We start from the raw sequence: 17921 nt of genomic DNA, 5'->3' as shown, positions 1-17921 counted from the left end.
TCAGCCTTCCTGCTCCTCTGATGCTGCTTGGCCTGCTGTGTTCATCCAGCTCTACACCTTGTTATCTCAGATTCTCCAGCATCTGCAGTTCCTACTATCCCTCAAAATACTTCCCTATGTTATCTCCAATTCTTTTGTTGGACATCTTAAATCTGTGTCTTCTGGCTGCCAACCTGTCAGTGGAAACAGTAAAAAGAAACAAATACCCTAGCTATCCAAAATATGGCAATAACATCGTTCAGAATGAGATAGTGTTCTTTAGGTATTTTCTTTCCATTCTAATATCAGTATTTCATTGCAGTTAAATTACGGTCATTTATTTAGAAGTTTAACAAGCCTTTAAACAATTCCGCTTGATCAACAGTTGGCATTGTGTCATCCTAAAATAGTGACAATTTAAGCAAAACAGAAAGTGTAGGTGTGCTTAAAAATTCCACAATTGGTTTGTATTTTCTACAGCAAGGTTGTTATCTCTCACATGTAGGTACATATAATTATAACAAAAAGAAGGTTGGAAAGCCATATTAATGAACAGTTCACTTTGGTTAATTTCCTACACAAAACCTTTCACTCCAAGGGAAAAGAAGTAAGTTTAATGATGACTAAATGTTTTATTCAAATCTGCACACAGAACTCATACTGAATGATTATATCAATTTTGCTCCTGCTGGAACACAATTAGACTTGCAAATTCTTCAACATACAGTATCAAGACATTTGCAATTTGGAGCTTAACAGCAAACGAGACCTATTAATTATCATCTACTTCCAAAAAAGTGCATATTTAAAGACTGCAGGCAATTAACAGCCAGGTTGTCCTGTAATCACAGTTTCAGCTTAATGCAAGACTTCATGCAAATTACTGTTATAGACAGGGATTTCATTTGTTTTCTCATTGGGGTTACTTTCAGATCATGTTCTCTTATTAAAGTCTTCTGTATTTTAAAAATGCACCAGACTACAACAAATTTAGTGAAGAGTATATTCTCGCACACAATCCACTGTTAATTTGATGATTGTACACAACCGCATTCAAAATTTGAATGCGATGAAACAATGACAAAATTTACTTTTTGTACAATAGTTAAAACATATTTTAATGTTCTTGTAATATTAGTCAATTTTGTACGAACAGAAGCACTGATTTTTAACTTCCCACGATCAATTACAAAGCTGACCATGTGTGGGGTATGGGCAGATATCTTTTAAAATGAAGGAAACAATTTACTCATTTAAGAATGCTACTTTCCTAATGTAAATCTGTTCTCCTGAGACCTCTTATCAGGCAAGCAGAACAACATGCCCTTAGCGAGAAACGTGTTATGCAAATCTGCAGGGTGGGGCCCAGTGACATAAACAGGAGCCAATTTGCAATGTTAGTCACAGAACAGGACGGCAGTGAGGTCAAGACAAACCTAATGCTCCCCAATTGGGTCTATGGGCCTTGTTTTACCATTGCTCCCCACAGTTACATTCAGAAATGTACTGACCAGACTGCAGTGGATTCATCCTGCAGGTGGCCCTGGTCTTCGGGTTTCCTGGCAAGCTAATTGATCCGGCTAGGTAAGAGTCAAAGTCCCAAAACATTTGCAGTATTTCTTTTTCCTTTATTCTTTTATTTAAACTGAGCATTGCTGGAAGACCAGCTGTTACTCATCCTGAATAGCCCTCGGACTAAGTGGATTGTTCAGCCATTTCAGAGGGCAGATAAGCATCAACCACATTGGTGTTGATCTGGAGGTACATGTCAGCCAGACTATGTAAGGATGACAGAGCTCCCTCCTTTAAAAACTCTCAGTGAACCAGATGAGTTTTTTACAACAATCAATGATAGTGAATGTGGTCACAAATACTGAGATTAGTTTTCAATTCCTTACTTATTTAACTGCCATGATGGGATTTGAACACACATCCCCTTAGCATTATGCTTGTATGGACTTCTGGATTACCAGCCCAATGATATTACCACTACACCACCATCTTCCCCACACAGACAGGAATCGGCAACCAGGATTGTTTATTGGCCCAGCTCTAGGGCAAACCGTTACCACAACCGAATCACAACCATCAACATCCTGAAGATCAACAATAACTGGAAACTGAACTAGACCAGCTAAATAAAAATTGTGACTACAAGACTAGGTCAGGAGTTAGGAATTCTGCAGAGTGTATCTTACCTCTTATCTCCACAGCGCCTGCATCCCCATCTACAAGGCAAAAGTCAGGAATGTTGTGGAATACTCTCAAACTTACATCAATACATACAGCTCCAAAATACACATTGAGGACAAAGCAGCCTATTTGAATGCCACCCTGAACATAAAGTTCAATGTTCACTCCTTTCGCCATTGATACATGGGGGTAGCAGTTTGTACTGTCTACAAAGTACACTGCAGTATCTCAGCACAGCTATTTCAACACCACCTTACAAATCTACAACTTCTACCATGAAGAAATCAAAGGCAACAGATGCATGGGAACACCACTATCTATTCTCTGCAGGTTACTAACTTGGAATTATATCTCCGTTCCCTCACTGTCTCTGGGTCAAAATCCTGGAGGTTCCTTCTTAACAGCACTGGTGGATGTCTCTAAACTCAAAGTATTGTTGCATATCAAGAAGGCAATTCACCATCACTTTCAACAGGCCAATAAAATGTTGACACAGCTTTTCAGTTCAAGCTGGTGTTTGCATGGAGAAGCCTAAATGGTATGTAAATAGGCTTCCTGACTCTTTCGGACCACTGGAGTAGGAACAGGGGGAGGTCAGACAAAGTGTGGCACTCATTTTGGTTCACAAGGCAGCCATCACTGAAAGTCAAAGTTATCTTCAGGGAGAGAGATCTGATTTGAGCTAAAATCTTCTACTTTTCCAGAGGGAAGTGGGAAGTCATAGGGAATTGGAGATCCAGCAGGAAACAGCTTATTTCATCAACGCTGACCCAGACCTAATGCTTGGCACTGTAAAAAGGGAGAGCAGGAAGGTCATCTTCCCAGGGGGTAAAAGGAGGAGGCCAGCCCCTTGTGCAGTTGGGGCATGTCTGTTCCATTTCATCTCTCCCTGTCTCCCTTTCTTCTCCTCTGTCACCTATTCCTATTCAGATAAGTTGTCTCCTTCAAAGGCTTCACTGTACTCAAAGTCCACACCTCTCTGGAAGGTCTTGTAATACAGCATCTAGAATACTGTTATATTGCCTGAGACCCGTGGAGGAGGGTACTGGAGCTGGTACTGGAATGGTACCTGGCCATTTCAGGCATCAACACTGCATCCTCAGCAGCCCAAATGCTGTCCTGAGCAAATGGCATTGAAGGGGCTTTGCCCTTCTGCCTGTACTCCCACAGTGATATCACTGACTGAGTCTTCGAGGAAGTTCCCGCATCCCTTTAGATCCATCTGCACATCTTGAGTTTGGAATGAATATTCTAGGCAACCTGGACTGGCCAAGGATGAATGAGTCCGGATAGCTCCAGGACAGCAAGCTGGTGGAAATTCTTATAGTGGTCATAGAGGAGTGGAGCTCTTCCTATTGGTGGATCTCACTGGCTGCTCATTGGGTGCTTTGCTAACCACATCAATCCAATTAATGAAGCCCTGCACAGGGGGAGTCCAACAATGGATGTGGAAACCATTGACCTCTTTCCCTCTGAGGCTATGGACATCAAATTACACTGCTGCTTAGCTCCACCAAAAAGGACATCATTGACCAATGAGACGCAGTGCTGCAACGAGGTATGGGTATGACTTAACTGTTACTAACTGAGTGTTGTTCCCACTACCACATTGAAATATCTATTCTTCGTATCCAGCTGAGTGTCAACAAGTCATTAAACTTTGGAAGACATCACAACCAAGCTCAATGGCAATCTCGCTTCCATATGAGCACATTTCCAGCACAGATCACCGAGTAGCAATCAAAAGCAGGGCATTCGTAAATTTTCCCATCTCTGGCCTAGAGTGCTGAGACCGATCTTAGCATGGCACCCATATCGATACTTCAGCTATGTCAGCATAAACCGAGGACTGTATCTGATCTTTCCTGTCTATATGGATCACCTAGTCACAGCAGTCACATGTTTATTTTCATATGAATACTTCAGCTCAGTATTTTTGGTGATAGAGACATCGTACATATGCCTGTTGTTCTGAAATATAAACACAGACCGTCCAAATACAAGTACTGGGAGAAGAGTGCAGCAGTTTCATTCTGCAAACCAGTACTAATGAGGTTTTAGTCTCAGGAACTGAACAGTTTGACATTGTCAAGTCAGGAAGAGTGCATCTTGGAAAATAACGTCAACCCCTGTGCCACGTTCATGTAATAAGAAAGCCCTTTCTAGATCACAATTAATACTAGCATTTTTGGATTATGTCCAAGCGTACCAAAAGGTCAACATTTCTCATTTCATTTAGAAAATATGTTGTTAAGGATGCAATATCCCCCAGGCTATTTATATTCTGGTCACAGAACAAAATATTATAAAATCTTCCATTTATCAGTTTTCATATTCTAAAAAATGTAATATACTTTCACATAATTGTACTTAGAATTTAAAAGCAACTTTTAGATATTCTGTCAACAGTACATGAAATTCCACCTTTTATATTTTGTTCAAAAATGCCTGTTTTACTTCTATAATATGAAGGAATAAAAATCGTAAATTATCTACATGGTAAGATCACCATTTGTTGAACAATTTGCATCCAAAACACACTGTAGGCATACTGCCTTTTGTGACTTTAACTGTAATTGTGAAATTATTTGTAATTGCGATACTCCTGACCAAACCGCTCCCCCCCCCACCACCGAACCTAAAGGCCCACTTTGAATGAACGATCGATATACAGACCTCCAGGGCGATTTCACCCAGATCTGACTGACTTGAGTAGCTCCTGGACATGACTGACCAGACCTATGACCACTGTCTGTGCAGCTTCCTGACTTAAAGTATGCAATTCCCCTGTCTGTGCTGGCCCTACAGGACTGACCATTGCCCACTCCCTGGACTGTGCTAGAATAGATCCCCGACCATGAACATGCCAAGCAAACACTGACTGTGCCCAAGCCCCAGGACTGGAGGCAGACTGTGCGCAAGACTGACAGTATTGGGACCCTCTAATCGGCAGCAACACTTCCTTGTCTAGACTGAGAACTAAACCCCACTAGTTTCTGATATAATCATTTAGTTGAACAAATGTGCAGTGTATTTGCCATGCAGGCGGCTGGCATACACTGTAGACATTGGACTAACATTGTGGTGTGTCACACAGTTAAGATGTTGCCTCTCCCTCGAAGAGAGCCCTATTGACAAGCTGCTGGTCTGTGTGTTTGTACTAAAGAGTACCTCAATATGATCATACAGACAGCCTTTAGCTCTAACTGACATGCCAATGTGCCAACAGGCATGGCACAAAAAAGCAAGAACAGGCATGATTGCTGTGAGCATGCAGGTAGGTGCTAAGTGAGTGAGCATTACGAGAGGAAGAAAGCAGCCCTGAGATGCAGCCCAGTCTAATCCATGAGCTGGGTGTCTGTCCCAGAGTCCAATGTGTCCCTGCTGCAGTCTTTTGATGCTAGTTGCCAGGGCACCCTGCAATACAAGTCTGTGCATCCTAAGCAGCCTGCCAGTGTATTGGAGAGTGCCATGATGGTCACAGTTAGTTGACAAATGCTAGATGTCAACATCTGTGAATGAGGAATGCATGTGTCTGGTGCCCATGCATCGTGCCCTGAGATGCTGTTCAGTTTATGCAACATGGAGCTCATTCAGAGCGAACGGTGAGCTGCATCTGCCAGGTACATGATCTGATTTCCAGGTTGAATTTTCTCAGTGTCTAACTTGTGTGATGTGATTGGTAAAACAGAAAGCTGAAAATGAAGGAGGCAAGTTGATCCGTTAACAAAGGTGCTTGTCAGATTTCTCATTCAATTCTGCCACAAATCTAACCATAGCCCACTTCACTCAGACTCCTATGAGGTTCCGCCAAAGTGGTCACCCAGTGATAGACAAGCAGTTTCCATCTTGCAAAATATCCAGGATTGGTGCTGATACTAAACTTCAACTAAGAGTTCATTGCCAACTTCCTCTGCACTGATTGGGGAACTGGGGGCATGTAAAACATTTAATAATGGAAGATTGTACTGGTAAACAAATCTATCTTGTTACTTTGTTTCCTATCTCTACACATCACTGCAACATAGCAAAACAGATCAAAGTTAGCATGGAGAGGAGCCTGCAAGGCACAGCAGCCATAATGCCAGAAGTCAGAAATCATTTGGCATTGGCCTGTTGTCATATACTGCCATTAAAACGAGACAGTAACCCTGAGGAGTTAAATACGTGCCAGAAGTATTTCAATGCTTTAAAAATGCCTTGGAAGCAAATTGGATCATGATTTCGAGGATTATATTTAAATGTTTAGTTAAAAAAATTTGCAACTTAACTGTTTTATGTAGAAAGCCGAGCGAAAAGACAAAAAGAAGTAAAAGTAGAGAATGTCCTATTATTTCCATTTAATCCTTATTTGGTATGATTAGTTTGTACAGATGCTGTAGGTGAAATTTTAATTATCTGCTGTTGAGTGCCAAATTCACACTTAATGATCACATTTTCCCCCCGCAAACTGAGATCATCCAAAATATTGGTGCTTTAGGCTTAACTCACAGCAAGTTCCAGTCACCCATCACGCCTGTGCTTGCTGGGCTACACTGGCTCCCAGTTAAGTAATGCCTTGGTTTTAAAATCTTCATTATTGTTTTCAACTCTCCCCAAGGTCTTGCCACCTCTCTGGGATGAATATTCATTTACAAATCAGGATCCCAACATGAGGGATTCTGGCAGGAGCCAGGGGCCGAGAGCTTGGGCTTGGAGTGGGGAACAGAGCTGAGGCCAGAGTAGTTAGCCTAGGAGCAGGGGTGCCACCAGGAGGCAGTGTTGGCCAGGATGCAGGCCCTTCTACTGGAAAGACCTTTTATTGGATTTCTAAGTGACCTTAACAGAAATAGCATGGTCGTTCAACAGGTAGTGGACAAACAGCAATCATATGTTATCAAGATAGTAGGAACTGCGATGCTGGAGAATCTGAGATAACAAAGTGTAGACCTGGATGAACACAGCAGGCCAAACAGCATCAGAGGAGCAGGAAAGCTGACGTTTCAGGTCTATCTAGGCCCAAAACATCAGCTTTCCTGCTCTTCTGATGCTGCTTGGCCTGCTGTGTTCATCCAGCTCTACACCTTGTTATCTCATATATTATCAATACAGCTGAGGGAATTTGTACAGAGGAACTGCAGGAATATTACCTCATTGCAGCACAAATACCACCCAATGACACAAGGTCAAAATCAGAACTGTGGCAAAGATCATAATCAATTAATAATTGTCAAACAGAAATCTACCAATCTTGTGAGCTCAAAGACAATGGATTCTAGAAGAATTATGAAACCTCCAGACTATCTGAATGTGAAGTTGGAGACTTGTGGGAAGCTGGAGTAGTAGTAAAATTTTATTATACATGATTATATAAATGTTTACTATGAGGTGGAAAATGGTTGGGGGAGATGTGTAAGTTAGTAGTTTTGAAAGGGTTAATATTGAAGATTACAATAACCTCCACCCAATGTGCTAATGTCATACTGGCTGGTGGGGATAAGGCCTTAAGATCTCATGAAGTGCAGACATCCATCCAGATGTCTCCTCAGTCTTAGTAACAATGTCTAACAAACTAATGCAACTTGTACCTGACTGAATCCTTAATTTGTCTAACTTAGTCCAAGGCAGATCCTAATTTCCCAAATATTTCTTGTTGTAATGGTAATGAAACCTGGGGTAATCAGTTACCAGACTTAGTTTTTAGTAACAAGTATGATTGATATCAGACCTCAAAGTGGAGGAGTACTTGGATGGCAGTGTTGATGACATTATTACATGCAAAGACAAACCAAAGCTTCTAAAAATATATTACTAGTGCTACATTTCAAATGGGTATACTTGAAAAGATGATGTGAATTAGATGGGTAGGCAGTTAAGGCAGACTTAGAAATTAGCAAAGCAGAAAAATGGAATACCTCCAAAATCATCTTTAAGAGAAAACAGGTGTGTCCAACTTACCCGAACACTTGGCAAAGCAAAGCCTATAAATCAGATTTCAGCAGAATTTGTTTTTAAAGCAGGAGAAAAGGATAGGTCTCAATTTGATCTAATGGTAACAAAAACTAACAGGATAACCAAAAGGACAAGAGAGGAAGAGAAAAGACTGCCATTCACAAATACAACGATTTTTTGTAGCTTAGGATTCAAGGTCCATTAAAGGACTGAATGGGTCAAGTGAAGAATTTGTCAGGGCAGATTTGGGTTGCTTCCTAGGATGTAATAGAAGTTTTATTCTGTAACCTTCATTACTGATTACGATACAGGTTTAGCAATAACAATATTCAATGGTTCATGCTATAGTTAAAAGTGCCTGAGTGGCTGCAGATATAATCCATGCTAAAAGTGACCTTGAAATGGATTACACAGACAAGGGTGTTCAAGGAAATGGGGTCTGTGATTTGTAAGCCACTGGCTGAAAATCTTTAACAATTCACTGAGATCTAGATGGGAGAGATGTCAAAGGGACAATCAGTCTCAAGTGAGACATTACAGCTCAGAGACAGTAGGAACTGCCGATGCTGGAGTCTGAGATAACAAGGTGTAGAGCTGGATGAACACAGCAGGCCAGGCAGCATCAGAGGAGCAGGAAAGCTGATGTTTCGGGTCTGGACCCTTCTTCAGAAATGGGGAAGGGGAAGGGGTCTCCAAAATAAATAGAGAGAGGGGGAGGCGATGATAGAAGGTGGATAGAGGAGCAGATAGGTGGAGAGAAGACGGACAGGTCAAGGAGGCAGGGTTGAAGCCAGTAAAGATGAGTGTAGCTGGGGAGTTGGGATGGGGGTTGGTCAGTGAGGAGGGAGGGGTGGGTGGGTGGGAGGGAAGATGGACAGATCAAGGAGGCAGGGATGAAGCTAGTAGGTAGGAAGTGGGGGTGGGGGTTAGTCAGTGAGGTGGGAGGAGCAGATAGGTGGGAGAAAAGACAGACAGGTCAAGGAGGCGGGGACGAAATGGGCTGGTCTTGGGATGAGGTCGGGGTGGGGAGATTTTGAAGCTTGTGAAATCCACTTTGAGACCATTGGGATGCAGGGTTCCCAAGCGGAATATGAACATTACAGCTAATAGCTTTACTCCTTTTTCTAGGCAAATTGCTGGTGAAGTTCATTGGAGATTTAGGATTTTTTAGAATGCTGTTTCCAGTTTTGGTCCAGATCCTGGAAATTTATAGAATGGATACATTTCAGGCTGATATCTACTTTAAAGGCCCTCATTTACAATGACAAGCTAGCAGTGAATCAGACAGGACGAGATTCTGAGCAGGTATCTCAGCCCTTTGCGAAGGCAGGACCTCATTTACATATATGTTGGCTGTTAAAAGGTGTGAACCAATGCATATATATGGCATTGGCCAGCACCAACACAGAGACTAACTTGAACAAGAAAACAAATAGGTTCAGAGAGATAACAAGGTGTAGAGCTGGATGAACACAGCAGGATCACTGAGGAAGCCAAGAGTAGTGCAGGCCCGTTTTGTTCTTGATAAAGCTTTAGAAAAGAAGGGACAAAATAAAGCTAACAGCACAGTTTGTTATGAAGTGCGGAAAGACACTCAGGAAGAAATGGCTGTTAAATGTCATAAATGTTGGCATCCAAGTCACAGAAATGCTAAATGAAAACGGTAAACCTTACAGGAATCTAGGCAAAACAGCTGGAAAGAGGCCAGCACAATAAATAATTGAGGAAGAATATTTATCTGAACTTACAGTGTATTTCCATGAGACAGGAGTGGAAAATTACACAGCAACACATCTTTGTTTTTCTAATCACAGAATGGGAAAAATGTGGCAAAACTGTTGTTGCTGGCTACCTAAGGCACCCTGGATCTTTGTTTATTGAGCCATTACAGTTCTTATGTCGATGATTGGGTTACACAACTATTGTTTGTAAACAAATGGATTCTCCTGAGAATGATGAATTTTCCCATAACCAACCAGATTTGATCATTATTTTGAACGGAGCTAAATTACCAGATTCGTGAAACTGTATTTGAAATTTAAAACAAGCATTACAGCAGACTCAAAACATGAATTCTGTTTCTCTCTTCACCAATGCTGTCAGACCTGCTGAGTTTCTCCAGCATTTTTTGAGTTTGTATCATGCCTGACAGGTCCGATTAAGCTTTTTGAGGACGTGACTAAAGATGTAGATTTGGGTGGTGCAGTTGATGCAGTCTATATGAACTTCAGTAAGGCTTATGACAAGGCAACACACCAGAGATTGTTCAAGGTGACAAGAGCCCATGGGACCCAGGCCAACTGGCAGTATAATTGGCTTAGAGGCTGATGGTAAAAGGGTGTTTTGTGACTGGAAGCCCCAGTCCAATGGCACACCACAAGTTTGATGCTGGGTTCCTTGCTGTTTAGTTGAGCATAATAATGATCTAAAGACAAATGTTGGAGGTTTGATCAGTAAGTTCATATATGACATGTATTTGGCACAAAATCGGAATGTGTTAGAGAAACTCAGATCTGGCAACATCTGTGGAGACAAAAACAGATAACATTTACGAGTCCAGTGACCCTTCATCAGAACCTAAAGCAACTGGAAAATGGTGGCATTTATGCTGATGATGGGAGGGGTGCAGAGAGTGAGATAGCACAATAAAAAGGAGAAACAGACAGAGGAATTACTGATGATAAACTGGGAGAGAACAAGTGCTGAATGGGTGTTAACATGAAGTGTGAATAGTTGAAAATAAATTATCTGTGCTGGGAAGATACACAGCAGGATCTGGGAGTGTGGGGTGGATCACAAACATGGATTTGGCAGTGTAGCAAATAGCGAGAGGAAAGCCTTAGACTGCACGATGACATGGACAGGCTCATCAGATGGGCAATACAGTGGCAAATGTAATTTAACCCTGAAGATTATGAGGATGCATTTTGGAAGGACTAACAAGGCAAGGGAGTGGTAGGTTTCTAGGAAGCACAGAGGGTCAAAGGAACCTTGGTGTACATGTTCATAGATCCTTGAAAGCAACAGGACAGATGGATTCGGTGGTTAAGAAAGCATATGGAAAAATTGCCTTTATTTATTGAGACACTGAATACAAGAGTGGGGAGATTATGATGGACCAGTACAAGATGTTAGTTAGGCTACAGCTAGAGTACTGTGTGCAGTTCTGGTCACTGCATTTTCAGAAGACTATGACTGCACTAGAGAAGGTGCACAGGAGATTCACCAGGATGTTGCCTGGGCTGGAGCATTCCAACTATGAAGAGTGACTAGATAGGCTGGGGTCATTGTCCTTAGAGCAGCGAAAGCTGAAGGAGAAACTTGACTGAAGTGTAGCAATTATAAAGGGGCACATTTAGGGCAGACAGGAGGAAACATTTCTTCTTAGTACAGGGGTCAGTAACCAGGGGAAAAGGTTTAGAGGGGATTTATGGAAGATTTTCTTCACCAAGAGGACAATGGGTAACTGGAACTCACTGCCTGAGAAGGACTGTCGAGGCAGGAACCATCACAACATTGAAATAGTATTTGGATGAACACTTAAAATGTCATAGTATAAAGCCTACAGGCCAAGTGATGGAAAATGGAACTAGAATAGATAGGCACTGATACAATGGGCCGAAGAACCCCTTCTGTGTTGTAAACTTGTTTGGTTCGAAGCTGCCTACCTCACCCTTTGTGCTAAAAAGGAATGCAAGCAACCAAGGTTGGCAGCCTTCAAGTAAATGCAAAGTGAGTGATCACTGAGAAAGCAAGTTTACGCTATAGAATGCATCGTATTCAAATGCATGAGATGCAGGTCTCTCCCTGCATGCAAAGCAACCTCGTAGAATCATGTAAGTCATAGATGCTCCTGAGCTCCAAAATCAAGTGTTGAAGGGCTGACATGGTGTGACAGTTGGTCCAAGAGTAGTCACAACAATGTGGTGGTTTACCAATGCTAAATTTCCATGGGTGAAAGATCGAGAAGAATAATGGTCATGAAGCATGCAGTCACAATGCGCTGCATACATAATCAAGCAATCATCAAGCTGCAATGCCAGATATCTGGGCTAATTTTCATGTCAGGAATTTGTAATGACTATTTTTTTGGGAAAAGAGAGAGTTGGACGTGGCATATAAAACGAGGTGAGTTGGGCTAAAAATGAGACGCAAGGGCATGGAATTATGTTGATCACTGCTCAATTGCATGGTTCTGAAATCACCATTTGAAGCCTAAATGGCAAATCACAAAACATTTTCTCAGCCGGGACCTTGAATTTTTTTTCACTTTCACCACATTTTTCCAAGTATCACGACATTGCCCAGACCACCCTGGGGAGGGAAAATACTGCCCATTATCTAAATATATTTCCAAGATGCCTCAGCATTCATAGATTATATCTGTATGCAAGGAAGGGAAATTTTTCATGTCATACCACGCACATAAAAGAAGACATTTCTTTATGAAAGCAATAAGAAGGAGGAAAAATAAAGATTTCATTTCAACATTTCTATATAATATAACAGGGATCAGTGCTGGGACCGCAACTATTGGCAATATATAGTCATGACTTGCAGGTAGGAAGCAAATGTACGATAGCCACATATGCAGACGACACGGAAACAGGCAGAAAAGCAAGCTGTGAAGAAGTTGAAAACAGTTTACGGAAAGATTTATTGGTTAAGGAAGTGGGTAAAAAGTTGCTAAATGGAGTTTAATGTAGAAAAATGTGAAGTTATTCATTTTGGAAGGGAGAACAGAAAAACAGAATATTATTTAAATGGAGAAATGTTGCAGAAAGCTGCAAAACAAAGGGACTTGCAGGCGCTTGTGCATGAAACACAGAAAGTCAGCACACAGGCGCAGCAGGTAATCAGGAAGGCTAATGGAATAATGGCTCTTATTACAAGAAGGTTGAAGTGTAAGAGCAGGGAAGACTTCCCGCAACTGTACAAGACGCTGGTGAGACCACATCTGGAGTACTGTCAGCAATTTTGGTCCCCTCATTTAAGGAAATATATCATTTCATTGGAGGCAGTTTGGAGAAGGTTTACTGGTATGGAGGAACTGTCTTACAAGCAAAGGTTAAACAGGTTGGGAATCTACTCAGTGGAGAACGAGAGGTGATCTCATTGAAACATACAGGATTCTTAAGGGGCTTAACAGGGTAAACACTGAGAGGATGTTTCCCCCGAGGGAGTTTAGAACCAGGGGCACAGACTCAGAATAAAGCGGTGCCAATTTAAGACTGAGATAAAGAGGGATTTCTTCTCTCAGAGGGTTGCATGTCTTTGGAACTCCTTGTCACAGAGTGCAGGGTCAGAGTCGTTGTGTATGTTTAAGGGTGAGATAGGTAGGCTCTTGATCAGGAGAGGAATCAAGTGTTATGGGGAAAAGGCAGGAAAGTGGATGTGAGGAATATCCGATCAGCCACGACCCTATTGAATGGTAGGGGGGCTCAAGAGGCCAAACCGCCTACTCCTGTTCCTATTTTTTATAGTAGTACTTCCATGTCTCTCACATGAAGTAAATTGAAGGCAGATGTACTGCCAAGCTGTTGTGTACACCATTCTGTTTCCTACGGTTCAAGTATACATATTACAATACTTTCCTTCATTGTGCATCTTCACTGTATTAAAGTTAGGATTCACTGCATTTGGCTCACATTACAACCACATTTCAGGCAAGGCTGTCAAACCATACCCATTTATTTCTCTTTGTGCCATCAATTTAACTATCTTGATACTCATACTGCATATGTTCAGATAAAGAGCCTGTAATCTTATTTTTTTGGTATTTTTCCCTAATCTGACCCTACTTACGATTGGAAGCTTTGTTTGTATGCTCTGATACTTCCAGTCACCCTTTGGCTAACATTTGCCACATGGCTATCTTGCACTACGCTGACTTCCGACCCACCCCTACTATTTAATTTTCAAGCCCATCTACAGTCATTGCTGTTTGATTCGCCAGGACACTGGTCACAGTATGGTTCCAAAGACACCTGTCCCAAAAGAACAGCTCCATCGTTCCCCAGTACTGGGGTCAGCACAGCTGATTTGAAACCCTTTCTCCCACACTAGTCTCTACACCAATGAACAGGTGAAAATGCTGAAATGACCATATTTTTCAGTGGCTCTGATGCTTATAGCAGTCAAACAATTTTTGAAAGAAATTAAGATGTCACTATTGGCAGAAAGGTTGCTCTCCCATCCCATTCTTACAAAAATAGCCTGGACGAACAAAGCACGTAAAGCCAAGATAAACATTACTACTTCAGAAGTTTGTAAATATTAACTGTCTGTAGATGATAATTGGTTACACCAACAATGGCATATATCCAACAAACCAGTTGGACAATATCCTTTCTGTTTCTGCAGATAAACTGTTATTCATCAAATTCAACTTGCAAGATTGTAATGTGGCACAGACACAGGATCTTCAGAGACTTTATTGCTGATTTTAACCAAAAATCAAATCAGCATGAGGCTTTTGGGTGTTTGAATGGAGGCAACATCCCTCCCTCCTGCTTGGTACTGTATTCACATCCACCAGTTTAAGTGGAGTACAACAGGAAGCATGAGGCCCATCACAGGCAAGCAATGGCCTCAAAATGTGCAAAGAAAACGTCTAAGTCTAAGTAAACAGCACTTGGATGCAATTTTAATATTTGCTATCGGATTCACCAGTGCTGGTTCAGCTAGGGACTGGTAAGAATGAGTGAGACAAAGTAAGGCTAAGATGACTCTGTGACTCAATAAGACTGCCAAAAAGCTAAGACTTTAAATTTGTTTTGTTGTCGCCTTGTGGACCAGAAGAGTCAGGAATTTCAATTATCTATTCGATCACAAAAGTTTAAAAATTTATCTTGCTGAGAGCATACAATTTAGGAATAGATGAGGAGCACAGGACAGGTAAACTGCAGAGCAGATTGCATGACCTAAGTATAAAGTGGCGTGCATGGATAAGCAAGTTGACTCTTGGACAACCCATAAAAGATGTGTTAACAGCTGAAGATGCACTAAAAGAAAATTAGGAAGCTTAACTTTAATTTTAATGGGCCTCACTATAGGTGCCAGCCAGATGCCAATGTTACACCCTGTTAGAATTTATTCTCCATTAATTTCATGTGGCATGCCAACTCTGTCTGTTGGTATTTGTGTTGAGCAGCATAACCAACATTTCTTTAAAAGACTACAAAAATCTATTCGAAAACTGGCAAGTTACATATATAGGGGTATTTGCATTTAAGATATTTTGCATATAAACATAACTTAATTGACATGTACAATGTATGCATATTAAGACACACACTGACCACAGTTCATTGCAACCCACCATTTTGCATTAATAGTGCTAGCTGGCATCTAGCTACTGTCCAGTTTCATAGGTCTCTGCAACCAGCACGCTGTTCAGCATGTGCAAGCAAATCATTCAAGTACAGAAACAAAGACCAAGGATGAATATTTTCAAGGCCTTGAAAGGCCCATATCACACCTGACAGAATTGGACACAAGCTTTTGAACATTTATAGAAGCTAAAATGGAAATCTTACCTGATATGGCCAACAGTCTGTTATCTGGGAGACACCTAAAATTGTCAGGGTACCACCCCCGAGAAAAATTGTTCCTCCAACAATCTTTCGAAATGCCATTTCTTTTTCTGTAACACGATTACAAAAAGAAGTTTCACCATAGTTCTTTTCCAAGTAAACAGAATTTACTGTAACTTCTTCATACATAAAAAAATTATGAGGAACAGAATATGACTGTACTGAAAATTATTAAAATATAGCATAACGATACAAGTTACAGACTTTTTATACATAGGAAGTAAACCAAGTAATGAAAGGCTACTGCTAAATACTTTGCAGACATATAACTAGTAATGGGGTCTATTAAATCAACCTCTGGTATTATAAGAAATAGCTATTTCAAAACTAAAACAAAACATCAGCCAATAGTTTTCACTTTGTATATTATAGCACATTCATGTGCATACATTATTATGCACTTTTTTTGTGTATGAGATACATACTAAGTTTCATCCAATTACTAGCCATTCAGTTTGGAGGACATGTTATTTTCAAACAAATACAAACAGCAAGATCTTGTATTCTGGAGGACATTTAAGAATCACTGACACATCCAGTTGTACAATATGAAGTTTTCAAAGGTCATTCCTACAAAGATTGATATATATTTATACAATTTGATTGACTTGTGATATTTATAAAGTTGTGCTTTATGGACCAGTACACTATATAAGTACAATCTACTTTTATATTAGCTTAACAATTTTAGTTACCACAAGTGCTTGGAGTATAATTGGATTAAAAATGTCATTACGTGCAGCATTCATGAGTATTTACTTGCTTAACTGGAAAAATGCAGAACAGGAAATAAGGAGAAGGCAAACTCTATTAAACATTACCTGTCCAACTGCAGAAACACAGCACCTGCTTCTCATTTTAACATCTTAATCTCTATGCGCCAGATATTAAACTCCAAGATTGCTAAAGTAAGGTTTTACTTCTGCTGCTACTGAAACAATCTTCAATGTGAATTTAAATTTCAAAATTACTGAAGATTAACCAAAAACACACAAATTTTACAAAATGTTAATTGGGTTGATTGTAGAAACTGTCACATTTAAAGTTTTTGAGAAGATTTGTAGCGAGGGTTGTGGATGAGGTTGTAAACTTACTCGCCGAGCCAGTGTGTTTGGCTGCTGACGTTTCGTCACCCTGTTCGGTAACATCGTCAGTGCACCTCCGGTGAAGCACTGCTGTTCTGTCCCGCTTGTTATTTATATGCCTCAGTTTGCTGGGGTGGTTGGCATCATTTCCGGTTTTGTGTCACATTATAACAGCTTAAACCAAATTCCCAAGCTAAATTTGAGAATCTAAAAGTCGTAGACAGACATTTAAATTGCCAAATGAGGTTTTTAGTCAATTTGTTTGGGTGGACAGTGGCAAAGAAGATAGGAGAGAAAAAAAGAACAAACAAAAATATTCTCTTAAATAAAAACCTAAAGAACTGCAGACGCTGTAAATCAGGAACAAAAACAGAAGTTGCTGGAAGCTCAGCAGGTCTGGCAGCACCTGTAAAGAAAAATTCAGGGTTAACATTTCGGGTCCGGTGACCCTTCCTCAAAACTGACGGTAGCTGGGAAAATGTCAGTTCATATGCAGAAAATAGGGAGGGGGATGGGGTAAGGAGTACACAATAGGATAGAGCCCGAAGAGAGAGAAGAGTATTTGGATAGACAAAGGAGTTGATAACAATCTGGCTAGGAGGGAGAATAGTTGTTAATGGGGACTGTTAGTGACTAATGAGAGACAACGAGGTGCAGGGCTGGATGAACACAGCAGGCCAAGCAGCATCATAGGAGCAGAGAGGCTGACGTTTCGGGCCTGGACCCTTCATCAGAAAAGGGGGAGGGGAAGGGGGTTCTGAAATAAATAGGGAGAGAGTGGGAGGCGGATAGAAGATGGATAGAGGAAAGGATAGGTGGAGAGGAAACAAACAGGTCGAAGAGGCGGGGATGGGGCCAGTAAAGGTGAGTGTAGGTGGGGAGTTAGGGAGGGGATAGGTCAGTCCAGGGAGGACGGACAGGTCAAGGGGATGAGGTTAGTCAGTAGGAGATGGAGGTGCGGCTTGAGGTGGGAGGAGGGGATAGGTGGGAGGAAGAACAGGTTAGGGAGGCAGGGACGAGCTGGACTGGTTTTGGGATGCGGTAGGGGGAGGGGAGATTTTGAAACTTGTGAAATCCACATTGATACCATTGGCTGCAGGGTTCCCAAGCGGAATATGAGTTGCTGTTCCTGCAACCT

The 17921-nt window shown here is 41.2% G+C and overlaps 1 protein-coding gene across 4 annotated transcripts in view; it reads right to left on the bottom strand.

Moving 5' to 3' along the window:
* The window catches only part of gpd2 (glycerol-3-phosphate dehydrogenase 2 (mitochondrial)), a 147677-nt gene that overhangs the window by 97249 nt on the left and 32507 nt on the right, over positions 1–17921 (bottom strand). For all 4 annotated transcript variants that reach the window (XR_007262466.1, XM_048599035.1, XM_048599037.1 and 1 more), the window contains exon 3: positions 15642–15748. Coding sequence is in view for 3 of the 4 variants with exons in the window: in XM_048599035.1 (XP_048454992.1) it covers positions 15642–15740 (99 nt within the window). In the remaining variant the exon portion in view is untranslated. The remainder of the gene's footprint in view (positions 1–15641; positions 15749–17921) is intronic.

The sequence above is a fragment of the Rhincodon typus genome, chromosome 7 (assembly GCF_021869965.1).
Source record: "Rhincodon typus isolate 14 chromosome 7, sRhiTyp1.1, whole genome shotgun sequence".
Taxonomy (NCBI): domain Eukaryota; kingdom Metazoa; phylum Chordata; class Chondrichthyes; order Orectolobiformes; family Rhincodontidae; genus Rhincodon; species Rhincodon typus.
This window is presented reverse-complemented; position numbering and strand designations above follow the sequence as displayed.